Below are 19,221 nucleotides of genomic sequence, written 5' to 3'. Positions count from 1 at the left end.
GCGAACAAACAAGTTAATGTGCAAAGAGGGGGTGTACACATGGAAAAATATTACACGTTTAAATAACGAAAGCAGCTCAGACCATCATCGAAAATAAATACTTAAATATTTCCACATAAAGTTAAGGAACAAAGTTGAAATTGAAATTGAACAAAAATACATGTACATACATGGTTTACTTTACTTTTAAGTATATAGATTGCTCATCAGGCCGAAGGACTTAGTATCCAGTGCCTTACAGTACATTAACTTTAGTATTAAATACTAGATTTAATTTAATAAAATAAAATAAAATAAATAAGATTCCTCATCATATATTTTACACTAAATTATGTTTTAGTGCAAGGAAATTTGCCGCTCATTGTGTATGTCCTAGAAGCCAAAGGCTTTTGTCCTAACAAGTGGCCACAATTGAATAAATGAATGCACAAACGAGTGGGCCGCTGACAATGGGCGAGTGAATGACAGTGGGAGGCAGGGTCGGCACAGTGGGCTCGGATCAGGTGAATGCGCCGCTCATTATGTTCTTCGCCGCTTTTCCGGATTGCAGGTCACTACCCGAAAACCCCCAATTTCTAGCTTTGTTTGCGGCGCTGCAATTTGCGCTCTTTGTCTGCCGCTTTTGGAGGCTATGCAAATAATTGCTTCATGTCCTTGTTCTGTCCGGCCATTATAAGTCCCCGCTGCCCCCCCCCCCTTTCCCTCTCCTGCGTGACAGAAGGACGACTCCTGACATGACTTAATGAGCTTTCATTCGAGTGGCGAGCGATTTCACCGCAAACTAAGTTAAGTGGATTTCTGCGGCTTGCCAAAAACATAATTGAACATCAATTGCGGCATTTGTTTGCTGGCCAAGTGGGTAGTGGTTAGTTTAGTAGGAATGCCTAATGCATTTGGCCCATTCATTAGAGTATTGGAGACTTGTGCTGCCGCTTATTATTTGGCTATGAGTTTTCAATAATGTTTTCTAAGCATTTGTCACGGAGATTCGCCAATTGCGCATCCTAAATGTAGAAATGTAGAAATGTGTTTCTTCAGTGTTTCTAAAGAAGGGTAAGTGAACTTTTCTGGCTGAATGCGTATTTAACTAAGGGATGAATTAAATGTGGTCTGTGATAACTAATTCAAAGGAATACATACACAAATGTTAATCAAAAGCTTTCAGCGGGCTATATTAACTGTTCTTGATCTTAGTTGTTACAGTTAGTTAGTTGTTAGCTCATAGAGGGTTATATTTATTGAAACCGTTTTTAAAATTATTTTTTGTTTACTAAACATTTTATTGTTTTTGGATTTACTAAAAGCTATTTGGAACTCTCTTTATTGGTTGGATGAAACGTACTTCCAAGAATTGATAAGACCCCCTCGATTGCAATTGCACTCCCCCAATTTAGACCTCGATAAGCGGAAAATCTCCCACGTTCCACTAAGGAACCCAACGAAACCAAGTCAACAATTACACAGCGAATTAAGCCAAGTCGACTCCGGGCCAGAAAACATTGAACTTTTCTCCCTGCTGCCTCATTAGGCATTCAAGAAGCGTCGGACAAAGCCATTGATAAAACCCCCACTCAGATCTCGGAAAAAAGAGGTACGAGGGCGAAGGGCAGAGCGTTTCTAAACAAAACAATTTACGTATAAATTAATTTACTTTCATTAATTAGTTGGGCATTAGACGAGCTGGGGTGGCAGAGTGGAAAATTGAAATGTAAAAGTTTTCGCTTCGCTTTTTGTTCTTTGGTTTGTTCATTTTGGGCAAGGAGAAATTTGCATAGCAATTCAGCAGTTCCGAGTTTTCTATTATTTGCATGTCCAATTAAACTTTTTGGGTCAGAGAAAACCAATTAACGCTTTTGTAATGCAATATATGGGTAAAGATAAAACTGTTAAAAAAAGTGGCACTTTTATCAATTTGTTTGTTTTTGGTTTATATATTTAATATAGAATTGAATTTAACATATAGAAATTCGATGTGCCCTTTTAAAATGACAATATTTTCTAAAAACTTAAAAATTATTTTCACAAATAACATTACTTTTTTTTATTCCAGATTGTGGAAATCTTAAGTTTAGATGCTGTTTAGTTTTTAGTTAGGATTGATATCAATTTTAATTGTATTTGATCGATTCGAGATTCCGCCTTTGATGATTATCGACATCTGATCCACGAGGCTCCAAATCAAAATCTGTAAGTGTATCGCGGAGATGAGAAGACTGCGCCTGACTTCAACTTGCCTATAAAAATGCTGATGTGTGTAAACTATAAAAATGTGACTTGCTTGCAGTCGGAGGGCATGGACAACTATTGTTCGATTTAGAACCAAAGCGCATGCGCCATAGAAACCGAATAAAAAACGTTTAAAATGTACATAAATTATGCCGGAATGGAAATGGAAATAAAGAAAAGGCTCGGCCAGAAAAAAATAATAGGAGTGTTGCACTAAAAAATCCGTAGGTGTTGCCATTGTCACAGTCTGCCCTCTTTTGAGAGAGATAACCCGAACGAAAGCAACATTAGGAACCCAATAAACGTCAGTCAAACCAGCGATCAAACTTAAAATTTCATTACAGTTTCTTTAAAATGGCGCCAGTCTCAATACGATTTAAATATTTAAGCACTGAGAGGAAATATGTATTAGAGTTACTTGGAGTAAACCACTTAATTGGCGGCGACAAATTCCTTATACATAAATATAGCAAATAACCGACACTCATCGCTAGTTTCTCCTGTCGTAAAAATTGTGTCTTTAATGTTTGCGACAAAAGTAATAAATATTTTGCGGTCCAATTGATGGCTATTTAATGGTAAGACATCAAAATATTTAAAAAGCAAGAAGAGGAGTGTTTTTATATAATACTACAATAAAGAGAAATAAGTCTGCCTAATAGAGCTTGAACCCACAAAAAGTAGCTTTCGTTCAGTTATGCTACCTTATATCTACCTTTCCCCTTAAATAGTTATAAATCGACAACAAACAAAAAAAAGGAGTATCTTTCATTAAAGCTACTATTTCAAAATTTTAAATTAAGCTGGTCTGAAGGGGCTTGAGGAGAGAAAGAACAGGGAACTAAAGACCGATTCCAGTGCCACAAAGAAACCAAATTTATAACCCAACAACAGCAACAGAGACTGCGACTGCGACTGCGACAGAGGCAGAAAGACACAGAAAGTCTTGTGGGGGAAATGAAAAGTTGAAAACCTATAAAAATTTAAATTGATTGTTCAATTAATCTCCACAAAACTTGACAAGAACGGCCAAGTGTGTTTCAACGGGAGAACAAAACAGGAATACATTTTAAACATTTGCAGGAATGGGGTTTCCTACAGAAGAACTCCTACATTTTGCGAAGAGGGCAGTGCAGAAGTATTGACAAACTTCGAAAAGAAATCTGTGAAAATCCCTGCTTTTAAGCCAATACCCGCTGCACAATGCAAACTGACATCCAGAATTCCCGCCAATACAAAGGGCCCAAGACAAGTTACTTAAAACCAGTTACATAAAAGAACCCAAATCGGAATCGGGGAAGGGACTGAAAGAGGGACCCATAAAGAAAATCCCTTTGCACCTCTGGGCCAGACAATGCAATAATATTTTTCATAATTTCTTCCCAGTCTCTGCCGCTTTTTGTTGGTTGTTAACCCACAGTCAATTAATGTCCCATAATTTCCGACTTCATATGTGATCGGAGAACGGAGATGGAGGCGGCAACGGTACCTATGTAGCTCCACGTTCTGAACTTGTCATAAGGTTTTTCGACTTTTAATTGCTAATAGGTATTTTGATCGCTCTGATCGAGCGAGGGTTCAGTTGTTTAATCAATGTGGAAATGCCGCCAGAGCGGAGCGCGTCAAATGAAAACCGATCCCTATCCCTATCCCGATCCCGATCCCGATCCCGATCTCTATGCCGATGTGGCGATGGCGATCCTTGGCGTTCGTTTAACGATCGATCGATCGATCCCCGCCCGCTGATCTCCTGGCCGAGGCAATCGGCAGCTAATTTCCATGTCTGGGCCTCGGTTTTGGTTCCATCTGGACTTGGGGGCTTCTTTTACGGCTGCCTCCGCTCTCGGCGTCATTAACATTTTCGAGATTTAATCATCAAACATGGCGCAGCCTCGGATCTCCAATGCAGCTCGGTTTGGATCGGTTGGTGGTAATGATGGCATGTTCTGTCTTTTGTTTGGCCGCTTGTCGTACATGCGCTTTTATCGGCATTTAAAATAATCTATAAACGTTTCGCGGCGGCGAGGAGCTGCCGGGTGGTGGGAGATTCCATCAACTCGGGGCGCCACAAGGCAAATCGGCTTAGAACAGTTCGGTGGCAAGTTGAAAGTCGGTAATCGGATATATCCTGATCGTAAATGTCTTCGGGCCGAAAGTATTGCATAAAAAGCAAGAGGTCGTAATTAATACAAATCGGTTTTGAGCCTTGAGCGGAAGAAGAGATGCTTTGAAATTATGAAAGATAATCGTAATATGTTGTGAATAAATATTAATATAAATTAGCCCTTGAAAGTTATGGGTAAAATGTTAAAATCAAGATCTACTAATTAAATCTATTATTATTTTTAAACGTAGTTCTTTTTTATTGCGTTAATCGCATAAATGAAATATCATCAATAACAATCATAGTATTCCAAAACGATTATCTTATTGTTGGGTCGATAATGACCTTAATATAATTATTAGTTGTCTTTTTTGTTCACAAAATTAAGTCGCCTTAATACCATCAATGAAATATGCAACACTTAACAAATTATTCGTTGCAAAATTTTGTTTCTCTTTAAGTTAGTTAAAGCCACTATCTTTTGGTTTGTTCCTCTTTCTTGCGAACGTTCGTAATCCCGACCCAAGATATACAGCGCTTTCATTGATTTCAATTTGCCCGGCTTGCGACGCCATATTTCAGTTTCTGACCGACGCACAATTTACAAGCCATAGCATGTGTCTCCAACTCTCCGGCCCCAACCATCCATCCAAGCAGCCATCTCTCTCACAGGCCGTATCTCCCTCTCTTTCGTGTGTTCTGGCGGAGCGAAGAGAGAAGGAGAGGGCGGAGGACACTGGACAGACAGCTTAATTGATGAACAAAGGCGTTTGGGCCAAAAGTTTTGCGTTTGTTTAAGAGATAGCCAAGCGATGTCTGGGTCCTGGACAGTCTTTTTGCCGAGTTCGAAGTCGAGGACTTGCAGAAGTCGTACAAAATATTTAACACCCGCTGAGCGTATTTATGGGAGAATGAACCTGTGTGTCCTACTCTCCTCGTCATCAATTCCAATCCCATTCCCACTCCCGGTCCTCCGCCTCGATCCCCACCTCCTCCACGTCGTCCATGACTCCACCATTTTGTCTTAGACGGGCCAATATGAATCCACAGGAGCGCTATGAGGGCTTCCGAAGATGAATCTGTTGGTGAAGAGTAAGCAAAGTTATCAGAAATTATAATATGCATGGAATCGCAAACTGATAAATCAGTTTATTGATTCATCTCGGACTAACAATACTTGTTTTCTCCCAAAAATCGTAAATTTTATAATGTAACAAAATTAATTAATGATACTATTCGGCTACTGTTTATATTTACTTCCAAAATTGAAATAATCATGATCTCATGAATTTCATTTGCTCTTGCTCAGAAAAATTTATCTATATTTTTATTGACTTAATATTGACTTGCAAAAAAAAATGTCTTACTCCAAAAAAAAAGAAAATGAAAATCTACTACTTTGTATTTTGACTCTGTTAAAAGCGTTTCCTGGATAATAGACAGTTTATTTTATTTATTTCGTATCAAACTCTTTTGGATAACAATAAAAAAAAAATAGATATAAAAATTTGACATGCTATCTTCTTAACTTTTAAGCTTAAAGTAATGTTGAAGTTGGTTAAAGTTGTTGTTTTGAAGCAACATTTTAATTCACTCTTCAATACAACTCTCTGGACAAATTGAACCGCTACTGATCTTCGGAATCCTTGTAGACTTACCTCCTCCTCCATATTCCATCTGTATGGCCACATAGATATGTGTGTCTCTCTCGCTCCCACTCCTGCAAGATTTGCAATTCCAATTGGCGCGACGTCTGCTCCCGCTCCTTCTCATCTCCTCCTTCTCTTCTCCTGCACCTGCTCCTTCTGCTGCTGCCGATGATTAGTTGTTGGCTCTGCGTCCTCCACTCTTCCCATCTCGTTCTCTCTCTCTTGCTCTGCGGACAAGCAGCCCTCTCTGTCTAGTCTGCAGTGGGGCTTTCTATGGCCACGTTTAACCTTCTTTTTATTGCACACACGATGCAATTATTTGTTTTATTAACTGTTGAACATGTTTTCTGCGCGCACAGTGCTCCATGTTTTCCCACTGATATATAAGTCGCTTCCAAATTGTAAATTGCAAATTTTATTAATTTCTGTCCATGGGAACTTGTTTCCCTGCAATTGAACTCCGTGTGGGTTCTTCCCGATTTGATTTGGGCTCGGTTCGCCTCTGCAGAGATGGGTAATTTTCAGCATCTAGTCCTGTTTGTTGGGTGGTAATTAACCATTTAAGGCTATGTACTTGGTAGGAATTATATGGTATTTTTTCGGTCAAGGAACTATCATAGTTTACTCAGAAGAAGTTGTTGAAAATCTATAAAAGCATGCAAAAGAAAACATACTATATCTGAAACACTTTCTCCTACAAATATTCCTCTGAAATACATGTTATGTGTCGCTCAGCCAGGGGAAATGGCAATTTTTCATTGGCTAAGCCTGAAACAGGTTGATTTGCATAAAATGCAAAGCCAAAAAATTAATTTCCCACCCACTTCGCAAACAAAGGTGGCAAACAGGACGGGGCGGGGGAAGTGAAGTCAACAATATAACATGAACTCCGCTCAAAGATTAATCAGCTAAGCAAACATAATAAAAGGCTAAGCGCTATTTTGCGACATTTTGATAAATATCGAATCAAAATAGTGCGTACGAATAATTAATCATGATTAAAGGGGGTCAGAGGCGTGGGCGGGGGTATTAGCCAGTGTTAATGATCGATAAATGAGACAGCGGGGTAGAACGGAGAACAAGTGCTCGCCATCACACGCCATTCTCGAATTAGTGGCCAGCAGAAACAAGGAGTCACCCCCCTGCACTTACCCCCATCCCAATCACCCCCATGATGACTTAAACACTCTTGCCAAAAAAATGTCACATAATCCTGGAAATCAAATGCAAATGTAATAAATCCGTGTGAAAGGGGGTGCCGTCGGGCCACCCCCCGATTTGTATTTATTTACTTGTGACTTTCGACGCATAATTTAAGGTCCTGCCAGATGAAATCCACCCGAGGTCAATTTATATTCAAAGCCTTCCCCCGAGTTCCGATGTGTGGGAACTTAAACATGCGGTTTCTTGTGAAGTCAGTTGGCTCAAACCCTTTAACACTTTTTCTGTTTTTTTTTTTTTTTTTAATTTTAAGGAGGTTTTTAGCAAGTCCTGAATGGCACAATTTTTCGGAAACATTGCCACTTATTGTTAAACAAATATCTTGGCACCCATACCATACATGTTTTAGGTTGTCATTTGTGCCAGGTGAATTAAATGCGAGAGACAAATTAACTTAAAGTTGTTTAAGTGTTAACTAGAAACCAAACTTATTCACTCTTTTTTCCCCTCTTTTGATTATTGATTATTGATAGTGAAATTTAATTAAAATCAGTGTTAGCAACGATTATTCACATAGGCCCCAAGGGTGACATTCGATGGCGTTTAGCACGTGCAGCCGCCGCGAGCAAGGCCACTGGGTGGGTGGCCCTTCGTGGAGGGGGTGGCGGCCAGCCGCTCTGCCCGCAACCCTTAATTGCGCGTGTAATCAGTTGGCCAAGGGGGTTGGCAACCGGCAGGGGAGAGCGGAAAATCGGGGGAGGCGGCCTAATGCCCTGTAAATGCAACTAAACAGCTTGTGTAACGCTTCGCTCTGCGGCAAAGAGTGTCGGGGGATTTGACTCCGAAGCGATGTAAAGTGGCATTGATGATGTGATTCCGATTTGATTAGATTGCATTGCATTAGCGGAAGATTGATGGGGCATATGTCAAATAAAGTGTTAAATTAAAAGGCGTGTAAGCAGATTTGTTTTATTTTTGGCATCCACATTCATTGTAAAAAGCAATTTGCTGCGGCGATTCGGCTTTGTCAGCTTTGTTGACTTAAGGTATTTAATGATTTTTATATACACAAAGAAAATTATTTAAATCAACCATTTTTGGAATAAATAAATTGTTTTCAGAGCTTCTAGAGCTTATTTGGAATTACTAAAAAAAAGTATTGTACTTATTGCACTGAATTAGATATATGTTAATTTTTTTAAATCACAATACCATAGTATTGTATACTGCCTTGAATTTCTAAATTAAATATTTTTTAAAATTTATCCAATCGTTCAAATGACAGCTACTACATATAGTAAACCGATTCTTACAAAAAATGATTGGGAAGTTTAAAATAATGAAAAACCAAGTAAATGTTTAATAGGCTTAAACACCGAATAACACCGAAGCTAAGTTTTGTATAACCCTACTAGGCAAATAACTTATATACACAAAGGCAGCTTTATGGGAGCTACAAATATGATCTCGTCGTTCGATTTTTATAAAATGTAGTCTAAAAAAAAGAGTAATTTAAAATTAAGTCGATCAATGATGATGATCAACCCCCAAGGGTATTAAAAGATATGTTACTTATAGGGTCGTTTCAAAAGTATTAGTATCTAACTTAAAATTGAATTCATAAGTCCCTTTAACCCAGGGCATTAAAACTTTTACTAATAAAGAAAGCATTTTTAATCTAGTCTAATATTCAACTTAAAAATCCATCGTCATCTAAAATGTATTTATCATTAATAAAATAAAATTTTTTTTGAGTAAAAACATGAACACATGAACACGTACACTCGCGGCTCGAGCAGATAAAAAAAAAGAATGTACACGTAATTGGTAATTTACTTTAACAAAAAAATAAATAACATCAACAAGCTTTTTTCAATATTCAAACTTAAACTACTGATTTCACAAAAAACCCTTCTACTAAACGGTGCTAAAAACAAAAATTGCGTATTTTTTTGCATAATACTTTTGAACAAAGATTCGAATGCAAAAGTTAGCTTGCTCCATTACAATTGCAATCTAAGAAATATTTTCAAAATATTTATAAAAAGAAACGGTTATGGGAAATTCGATCAAAAAACTAACTTTATTTCGGGATGCTCTTAAATGGGTTTGATTCGCAACAACACGGTTATCAAAAATAAAATCCACAAAAATGTTGGTATTATAGTTTTTGTAAAACAAACATGTTTTAAAAGTTATTCAATAGAAAAGGTAGTCAACGAGCCACCTTAACCTTGTAATTGTTACCATAAACTTGAGGATAATTCAGACCACAACAAATTTTTAACGATATGTATTTAATTATAGCATATTTGGGTTGCGTCATAGCTAAAAGATTATCAGAAACTCAAACCATAAAGAAAAATGTTCAGTTTCTCAGTCTGGTGGCACCGTTTTTATCGTTGCATGATAGTATCGGAGAATCATCGCTTTCTGTTCCATCCCTACATTCAAATCTCGCTAAAAATTGGCAATTCTCTTCAAAAACTAAACAATAACTGCCGTAATGCAGCGCGTAAGTGCTTGACAATTGCCAGGCGTGTTGACAACACTTCAGTTAAACAAAATTAATTGTTGCAGGGCATCGACTCCTTCTTTAAACGGCTGCCTGCAAAGCCAAAAACGGCAGAGGATGAAAATGGAGAGACGCCGTTGAAGGCGCCAAAACGCAGGAAGGCCTTGATCATTTCCAGCGACGAGGATGAGGTGGCTGCCAGTCCACCAGAGCCCAAGAAACGCAAGTCGTCCAAGGCGACGTCCGGTGATGATGATGTTGTGCCGGCCACACCGGAATCGAATGGCAAAAAAACCAGAAATGACCAGAAGCCGGCGCTTTCCAAGCTCAAGAAGCACGTGGATCCATCTGAGCTCTTTGGTGGGGAGACCAAGCGTGTCGTTGTTCCCAAACCGAAAACAAAGGCGGTTCTTGAGTTTGAAAACGAGGACATAGACCGGAGTTTGATGGAAGTCGATATGGAGGAGAGCATCAGGGAGGTAGAGCCAGTGGAAAAGACGTCACCTCCCTCTCCCAAAAGAGCGAAGACAAGCAGTCAGGAGCCCGCAAAAACCAAGTCCACAAAGTCCAAAGCCTCCACTCCGCGTGCGAAGAAGGAAAAGCCTTCGGCAGACCTGGAATCGAGTGTTCTGACCGACGAAGAGCGTCACGAGCGGAAACGCATGACCGCCGTGCTCTACCAGAAGTACAAGAACCGCAGTAGCTGCTTGAATCCCGGCAGCAAGGAAATCCCTAAGGGCTCGCCCAACTGCCTGAGTGGACTGACCTTCGTGGTCACCGGAGTCCTGGAATCCATGGAGCGCGAGGAGGCGGAGGCAGTGATCAAGGAGTACGGCGGCAGGGTGATGACCGTGGTGGGAAAGAAACTGAAGTATTTGGTCGTGGGCGAAGAAGCTGGTCCAAAGAAATTGGCTGTAGCCGAGGAACTCAATATACCAGTACTCAGCGAGGACGGACTCTTCGACCTAATCCGGGAGAAGTCCGGGCAAAACAAGCAGGTAAAGGAGGAGAAAAAGAGTCCCAAGCAGGAGCATAGCTCCAAGGAAAGGGAGAAAAATGGGGTTAACGCTTTAACCGAGGTCCGAGTTAAGGAGGAGAAACATAAAATCAAAGAGGAGCACTCTTCCCCTAAGACGAAAGTCAAAGAGGAGCACACTTCCTCTAAGGTAAAGAAGGAAAATAAGGAAGAAGTGCCAGCTGTTACCCTGAAGATAAAGAAGGAACCCAGCTCGCAGGAACAAAAGGATCCGGTCGCAAGGCCCACAGAACCCAAGACCCAGGATGTGGTCAGCATGGCCTGGGTGGACAAGCACAAGCCCACAAACATCAAGGAAATCGTTGGCCAGGCAGGACCCGCTAGTAACGTGACCAAGTAAGTGAATACATCACATATACTCGTATATTAATAGGAATCTCTGTTCTTTGCCGAGGGCTACTATACAGACCTCTTCTTCTTTTAGGTTAGGAAGACCTCAAACATTAATACATGGGTTCCCGAATACTCTTTACAGAAGTTCAATTCTAAATATTCTAATAACCCTTTTTTTAAATTCTTGAATTCTTTTATTTGTTCAACAATTTGATTTTAACTGAACCCATTTTTACAGACTGATGAACTGGTTGTCAAAGTGGTATGTTAACCATGACGGAAACAAAAAGCCTCAACGCCCCAACCCGTGGGCCAAGAACGATGACGGCAGTTTCTACAAGGCGGCTCTGCTGTCAGGACCGCCAGGAATCGGAAAGACTACGACGGCGACTCTAGTGGTGAAGGAGCTGGGCTTCGACGCGGTGGAGTTCAACGCCTCCGACACGCGCAGCAAACGCTTGCTCAAAGAGGAGGTCTCAACGCTTCTGAGCAACAAATCGCTATCCGGATACTTCAGCGGCCAGGGGCAGGCGGTCTCCAAGAAGCACGTGCTCATCATGGACGAGGTGGATGGCATGGCCGGGAACGAGGATCGTGGCGGAATGCAGGAGCTGATCGCCTTGATCAAGGACAGCTCCATTCCGATAATTTGCATGTGTAACGATCGCAACCATCCGAAGATTCGGTCCCTGGTCAACTACTGCTACGATCTGCGATTCCAGAGGCCGCGGCTCGAGCAGATCAAGGGTAAAATCATGAGCATCTGCTGCAAGGAGAAGGTCAAAATATCGCCTGCGAAAGTGGAGGAGATCATTGCGGCCACCAACAACGACATTCGGCAGTCCATCAATCACATTGCGCTGCTCAGCGCCAAGGAGGACAGCTCGCCTAAGTCAGGGTCCCATGTGGCCACCAAGGATCTTAAGCTGGGACCCTGGGAAGTGGTGCGCAAGGTGTTCACGGCCGACGAGCACAAGCATATGTCCCTCGCGGACAAGAGCGACCTGTTCTTCCACGACTACAGCCTGGCGCCGCTCTTCGTGCAGCAAAACTATCTCCAGGTCTCGCCACAAGGAAACAAGTAAGCAAGGGACTCACTTATGATTACTCTTTTGAAACCTTGTCGTGCAAATTCTATTTTCAGAAAGGATGTTTTGGCCAAGGTGGCTGCCACGGCGGACGCCCTCAGCTTGGGCGACTTGGTGGACAAGCGCATCCGCGCCAACTCCGCCTGGAGTCTGCTGCCAACACAGGCCATCTTCAGCTCTGTGCTGCCTGGCGAGCACATGTGCGGCCACTTCACCGGACAGATAAACTTCCCCGGATGGCTGGGCAAGAACTCAAAGTCGGGAAAACGGGCGAGACTTGCTCAGGAGCTGCACGACCACACCAGGGTCTGCACCTCGGGATCGCGACTGTCCGTTAGGCTGGATTACGCGCCGTTCCTGCTGGCTAACATTGTGCGGCCTCTGGCGAAGGACGGGCCAGAAGGTGTGTCCGCCGCCCTTGAGGTTATGAAGGACTACCACCTTCTGCGAGAAGATCTGGACTCGCTGGTCGAGCTTACCTCCTGGCCGGGCAAGAAGTCACCTTTGGATTCGGTGGATGGCAGGGTGAAGGCAGCACTAACCCGCACTTACAACAAGGAGGTTATGGCATACTCCTATTCCGCTCAGGCTGGCATCAAAAAGAAAAAGGCGGAGGCTGGCGGCGGAGACGAGGACTACTTGGACGCGGGTCAAGGAGAAGAGGACGCTGCTGGTGGACACGTCTCGTCAGAAGACGATGAAGACAAAGACAACCTCGAGCTGGATGGTCTAATCAAAGCCAAAAAGAAGTCGACCGCTTCCAGTACTTCTAAGGGCGCTGGTGGTTCTAAAAAGTCAGCTTCCACTACCTCAAAACCAAAAGCCAAGGCAAAGAAATAAAGGCTTTTTAGACTTGTATACGTTTTTGCATCCAAAATTGTCAATACGATTTCTTTCTATGGCTCATTTATACTGATGGTCGGCTCTGGCAGTCCGTTGTTCATATTGTTAAAAACATCAACCATATACCAATAAATTGTGTGTTTAAAACTAGTTCGGAAATCCAAAGTTTGTAAAATTTAAAAACCGTTGTTGAGATTATTATATTTTTTTCAAAAGTTCCCACTACATAACTAGAAAATATATATTCATATGCTGAAATCCTAAACTTTTTATTAATGATTTAAATGTAGGTATATTAAAAAAGAAATAATAGAACATCTTTTATTTAAAAAAGAGAGCACTAAAAGATAACTTCAAAATCTCAGTGGGATTTTCCCCGCACAGAAACTTCAGATTTCCTGGCCCCTTTAAAAATTGCATATAGAAATAACATATTCTTCTAAGCATTAATTTTCTGTCTTTATCTTTAATCCAATTTTTTTGGATTATACAGGGCCGGCGGAAGGTGTATACCGGGTGTTGAGCACTCCACACGCCAAATCTTAGCGGGTGTGGAATTCAACACCCCAAAATGCTTGACTTGTAGAAAAAAATTTATTTACATCCATTATTATCAGTTGAATGTATGATTCAAAACTGTTTCTCCGGCCCTGCATATAGAGTATATCGAAGAAAAACGAAGAGAAATCCCGCCTTTACCACGGCCCAATTAAATCAGTTTCTATTTAAATAGGTAGATAGTAACTCTCCCAAATATTTCCCAAGTTAAGCATTTTCCAACTTAATGTAACAACTACTTAAATAATTATGAGATTATCATAAATAAATCTTTTCAGATTGGTACTTACTCAGTTAGCTCCTTGATCTGCACTGCAATCTTTCGTCTTCTTGAAGTAAGATAATCACCGCAACCACTTTATTCGCAACATTAACACTTAACACTTTACCCTGAAATTAAATAAGAAAAAAAAATAATAATAAATAATTTGTAACAAATAATAATAGTTAGAATAAATTTGTTATTAAAAAAGGTATTAGTAAAAAAGGTATTTACCTCTTTGGGTTATTGATTCACTGCATCTTGAAGTACACTCCAAGTAGAAAGTTATAGTCATCACCTGTAATGAAAAGAAGCATTCCAAAATATTAGTTAAATTATTTTATACAAATCGGTTGTTTAAAAAATACATACCCCAATGAGGTGATGCACTGCATTCTGGAGTGGAGTTCAATAGAAGATCACGCCATTCATAATTGATCCTGCAGCCTGTTGTCCAGTCCATTTATGTGGTGTCAGCATACTATATATTTCCGGTAACCGCATTCTTACAACTATTACTATATATATACTATATATATTTATATTATATGTCCCTACTTGTCCCTACCTAATTGTAAACATTATTAATTGTGTTTGATTTTCAAGTACTTTAAGTTCAATATTTTATAAAATTTACCTTTCAAATTTCTTTCATGTTCTTGAAAACTTTCAGATCTTTATGTTTCTTTTAGTTTCTTTGTCAAAATATTTATGATTTTTTAAAATATATAACTTAATTATTTATTGTCTAAAGGATGTACTCACTGCGTAATAACTTTGGTGCAGTGCATCCTGATGTCGAACTTCAAGTTACAAGTTGGATGGTGTCACTGCAATCAGCCAAATACACAACCAAAAACCTGAAAAAAAAAAAAAAAAAAAAATTGAATTAATTAACTGCATTTTTTTTACAAAAGCCACGTCATCACATAATTAAAAAAAACTGCAACTCACCTTTTCAGGTTTGGATGCCCTGCATCCTGGAGTCCACTACATGCAGGAAGGGATCGGGCACCTTTAAGTTCATGCCAAGTCAGGTCATGATGCAGTGCATCCTAGGAGGAGTCGACCCATGGTGCACTGCATCCGGGAGTGGACTCCAGTAGGTGGAGTCGACCCAAGATGCACTGCATCCGGGAGTGGACTCCAGTAGGAGGAGTCGACCCATGGTGCACTGCATCCGGGAGTGGACTCCAGTAGGAGGAGTCGACCCATGATGCACTGCATCCGGGAGTGGACTCCAGTAGGAGGAGTTGGCCAGATACTCTCTCCCACTCTGGAACCACGTCTCTAACACACACGCACACACACACACTTCCAGAGACCGGAAAAAGTTTCTTAGAGAAACTGCCGGTCATCCCGGAGAACTGAGATTGGCCAAAATCAAGGGGTATCCCACTACGAATCAGCCAGAACCACTTGGGAATTATAGGTGCAAGAAAACGAAAAAAATAATTAATTATCATTGTCGCTGACGTGGCCATATTAATTTAATTAACATTTAGTTAACATTACATTTACATTATATTAAATTAACATTATTTTAACATTAAATTAACATTATGTATATTAATATTAAATGGATTTTAATTAACATTTTATATTTAAAATAGTTTTTTTTACCTGTTGCATTTTGATTGATTGGTGTTGTTGTTTTATTAAAATAGCTTTTAAAAAATATATTCTGTTCAATTCAGGATTGAAATTTTGTGAGGTCATCACCCCACTCAAAACTGTTTCTCCGGCCCTGGGATTATATAACATAAGTGTCAACTTATATACCTTTTTAACTAAAAACTTTATTTTTGCACCGAAAATATTACCTTTTTTTTTATTTATTTTAAAAAGCACGTGAAACGTGGATCAGAAAATGTTAAACAACACATAAGTACGAGTTTTTTTTTATAGAATACAAATTCATATTTAAAAAAAAAATTTAAAATAAACTATCAGCATACCGGGGTTAAATTTAAAACGAACTAAGATCTTAATATTCAAACCATAAAAGAAATAAATAAAAATTAGTAAGAAATACATCGACAGAATCCACAACCACGCAAATAATTTGGGTTATTGTTGATTTTTTTTAAATTAATATTATTATTATTTTTTTTCTTAAAATGCAAATAAAAGATATGTATTTATCATATTTTATGATGTTGATGGGTTAGCGCAAGTTTTTGAAAAAAGCGGCATCTTGACAAACTTTGTGTCGCAATTTAAATTTCATATATCGACGAATTTCCGCGAATGTATCGTATGTTAAAAAATCCAATTTTTTTATTTAATCTCTTAGGAGCACTGTAACGTTAGATAAAATTGAATTGTAATTTTTATCGAAACTATGGGGTTTTCAGTTATAATATTTCACAGTGTAGTAAGACATTAGGTGCCTAACAATTTTGCATTAAAAACTCAATCTCGAAAAAAAGCGACATACGATACTTTGGCGGAAATACGCTTATATGTATTTAATTATTTGTTATGGTTTATTTTAAACAGGTAAACCATAATTGCTTTTAAATTTTATTAGAGAAAAACGTTCAACACTCAGGTTTGGGAAACGTTCTTTAAAATCGAAATGGCACTGCCGCACATGCGACAAACTTGTCCCATTTGGTAAAGCGTGCCAAATAAACATAATAATAATAATTTTTTGTATGCTACTTTGACTGCATATTTTAAATACGGACTTCGTAAAAAAAATAGTTTTTAGAAGTGGCTGTATGGCTGTTACCCTTATTAATCTTTTCGTGGCCACCCTGAAGAGAAATACAAAACAATCAAGCAGCTTTGGAAAAGCGCCTCCAGCGGGAACTACCAAATCGTTCAGGTTCATTTCATGTGCCGCTTGGAGAAAGCGCCTCTAGCGGACGAAAAATATTCATCAATCGATATAAACGATATTAAAAAAATAACAGTGGTATTCTAATATATCAAAAAATTAACTTGTAAAATATCGATATATTGGTTCTCTGATATATTTTTCACATCCCCACGAGCTAGTTGTACGATTTTATTTCTCGATTCGAACGGACTGCACGTACTGTGGCAGCGGAAAATGCAGTGAAAATTGCTAGGAAAATTATGGGACAGCATGTGCGGGCACTACAACTAACCGTTTAACTGCAAGTGTGCGCGATCCAATGGATTTTTCGAGTTTATCTGCCGAGTTCAACGTAGTTGTGGATTTTTTCGCACTGAAAAATTCTCGGCTTACGCGTGATAGTGTGTGCAAGTGTGTATCTGTATCTGTGTAAAGGGCGCAGCTTGGCGAAAAACAACACCCAGAAAATGAGAAATTCCAGCCTGGCGAGGCGCTTTTAATTAAATTGAAATTAATTGTAGTTCAAAGCGTCAAATTCAACGGGTTTTCTTTGTTTTTTTGCGCAACTCGCTGCTCTGAAAATTCAATAAGCACGTAAATTCCAGCACACACACATACCACCTTAATCGCGCACGCACACCGATACAACGCTGCTGAGCTGGGTGACAGAGAGAGAGAGAAAAGGAAAAGAAGGCAAGTGTAGACTTTGCTCCAACTCCCCGCCCTCCCCCATTGTTGTTTTCGGGCCAGGCACAAGGACACGCAGCCTCCCAGCTCACGAATACATGCTCGTGCTGGGAAGCCAGGGTTTTTGAGTTTCTGCTTCTTCCTTTTCGGTAAACAGGTGCCGCGCCTTGTGCCGTTACTTTCGTTGGGGCCTTGGATTTTGTGTTTTGGCAACACTTGTTTACCTTTTCAACACTTAGATGAATTAATATATGTAAGAGTGAAGAGTGAGGGTTGAGTGGGAAACGAATGCTGTGAATGAAGGGTTCTACCCTGTTAACATGTTTATATCTCGTACAAGTTTTTATGTCTATATTTCGTTTGAAAACAATTTCTTTTCCAAAATTAAAAATTGAATTAAACGTGGTGATTATTAGTACCTAGATCCATGTTCATACATTTTTCAAGTTAAAATAAATTATAAATCGATCTTAAACATACAGAAAATAAATTTTTTTAAATTAAAAGATACAATTGAACTCTGTTTTCAAAATGTTTCCAAATGTGTCAACAAATAAATTCAACAAAAATGTACAGACATAAAATCGACACATATATGAGCGGAGTTTATTCTTTTTAGTTTTTAAATCATAAAATAAAAGGAAGCAAGAAATAGGTTGAAGGGAAAAGCCGTTTAAGTGTTAATGATATCCCCAAAATTTTAGCAGCTTGTATAACTTTAGCTAATTCCTAGCAGATTTAAACAATATTTTTTGGCATGTGCTTAATTTATTATTGCGTTCAGTTTTAATTTATGGAGCTTGGGATTTACTGCAGCACCGATTCCATTTCTTTAATTTTAAGTTCAGATTCATTCGCATCATCTTATCGCCCTTTTCCACTTTTTTTTGCACACAACGCTCCAAATTCAGGTCATTGCATTTGTTTGACTTGCCACCCACTTACCTCCCCTCCAATCGTCTTTCCCTTTCTTTCTTGCTCTAGTCCTGCGTCTGCAGGTTGATTTTCAATAGATTTCCCGTCGTCTTTTTTTATTTTCCGCCTTATTGGACTTTTAGTTTTTATCGCTTTATAAGGTCAGCGCTTTTGCGTTTCCCGTACTTCATAACCCTCTTTGCATTGTGACGAAACACAACAGCAATCATGCTCTGCAAAAAGACCGAAAACAGGGACTTATCGATAAGTGGTAAAATGTGACTGATAAGGCAGAACAAGGAATACAGTTAGACGACTCACAAAACGGTTCTCTTATCTTTATCTATACTGCACGAGAAAACTCCAGAATGAAAAAAGATAAACGTTGAACAAATGAGGGCAGTCTTTCTCGCAAAAGAGGAACTTTGTATTTTTGTTGATTTCTTAACTTATTCTTAAAAGTCAGGTTTCACTAATTTGTTTTCCATTTGCCCTGCCTATTAACAGACTGAAATCCACAAATTTGTTTTCCAGTCTATCACGTGTCCTGTTTAATGTCGGACAGAGTCAGTTCGTTTCCTTAAGGTTTTTACTGTATTTTCTATTTATACAGCCCGTTTACATGACTTCTTATCAGCTGAACTGAAGTCGTGTGTGTGTGAGTGAACTGATTTAAGTGGCAAGGGGAGGCGGCAGAGATAAACCATCGAACAAAACACACTTGACTGAAACGAACGAAACCGAAGCCGTTAAAAATACCCGTTTGTTGTCATAGCTGTTCGTTAATTTTTTGGCAACCCAGCCGCCTTTCTGACATCATCATTTAAGGTTCTTTGGGGTCGAATAGAAAATTCTTTATTTATGTACAACCTGTTAACAGGTAAATAATTTTTTAAACACATTTAATACATTAGAAGTTAACCGTTTTAAAGCATAGTCTTTTAATTTAAGCATTTTTTTATTCGATTTGTTTGATTTGAATCAACAGCTGATAAAGTCTTTTCCATAACGAAAGTT

General features: G+C 39.3%; 1 protein-coding gene across 1 annotated transcript; it reads left to right on the top strand.

Annotated features, from left to right (window-relative positions):
• Positions 1-9,566: 9,566 nt before the first annotated feature.
• LOC108090204 (replication factor C subunit 1) lies at positions 9,567-13,105 on the top strand. Its single transcript, XM_017188794.2, has 4 exons — positions 9,567-9,655; positions 9,721-11,027; positions 11,263-12,105; positions 12,169-13,105. The coding sequence occupies exons 1-4, from the start codon at positions 9,647-9,649 to the stop codon at positions 12,950-12,952; spliced, it is 2,943 nt and encodes a 980-aa protein (XP_017044283.1). The 5' UTR covers positions 9,567-9,646; the 3' UTR covers positions 12,953-13,105.
• Positions 13,106-19,221: the final 6,116 nt, after the last annotated feature.

This window comes from Drosophila ficusphila, unplaced genomic scaffold (assembly GCF_018152265.1).
Source record: "Drosophila ficusphila isolate 14025-0441.05 unplaced genomic scaffold, ASM1815226v1 contig_791, whole genome shotgun sequence".
NCBI classification, from domain to species: domain Eukaryota; kingdom Metazoa; phylum Arthropoda; class Insecta; order Diptera; family Drosophilidae; genus Drosophila; species Drosophila ficusphila.
Note: the sequence above shows the minus strand (reverse complement) of the source record. Positions and strands in the feature narration are given on the sequence as shown.

Excerpts from the sequence above, each read along its gene's own strand:
- LOC108090204 (XM_017188794.2), top strand. Across the intron at positions 11,028-11,262 it reads CCCGCTAGTAACGTGACCAA|ACTGATGAACTGGTTGTCAA; the intron begins GTAAGTGAATAC and ends CCATTTTTACAG. Across the intron at positions 12,106-12,168 it reads GTCTCGCCACAAGGAAACAA|AAAGGATGTTTTGGCCAAGG; the intron begins GTAAGCAAGGGA and ends TTCTATTTTCAG.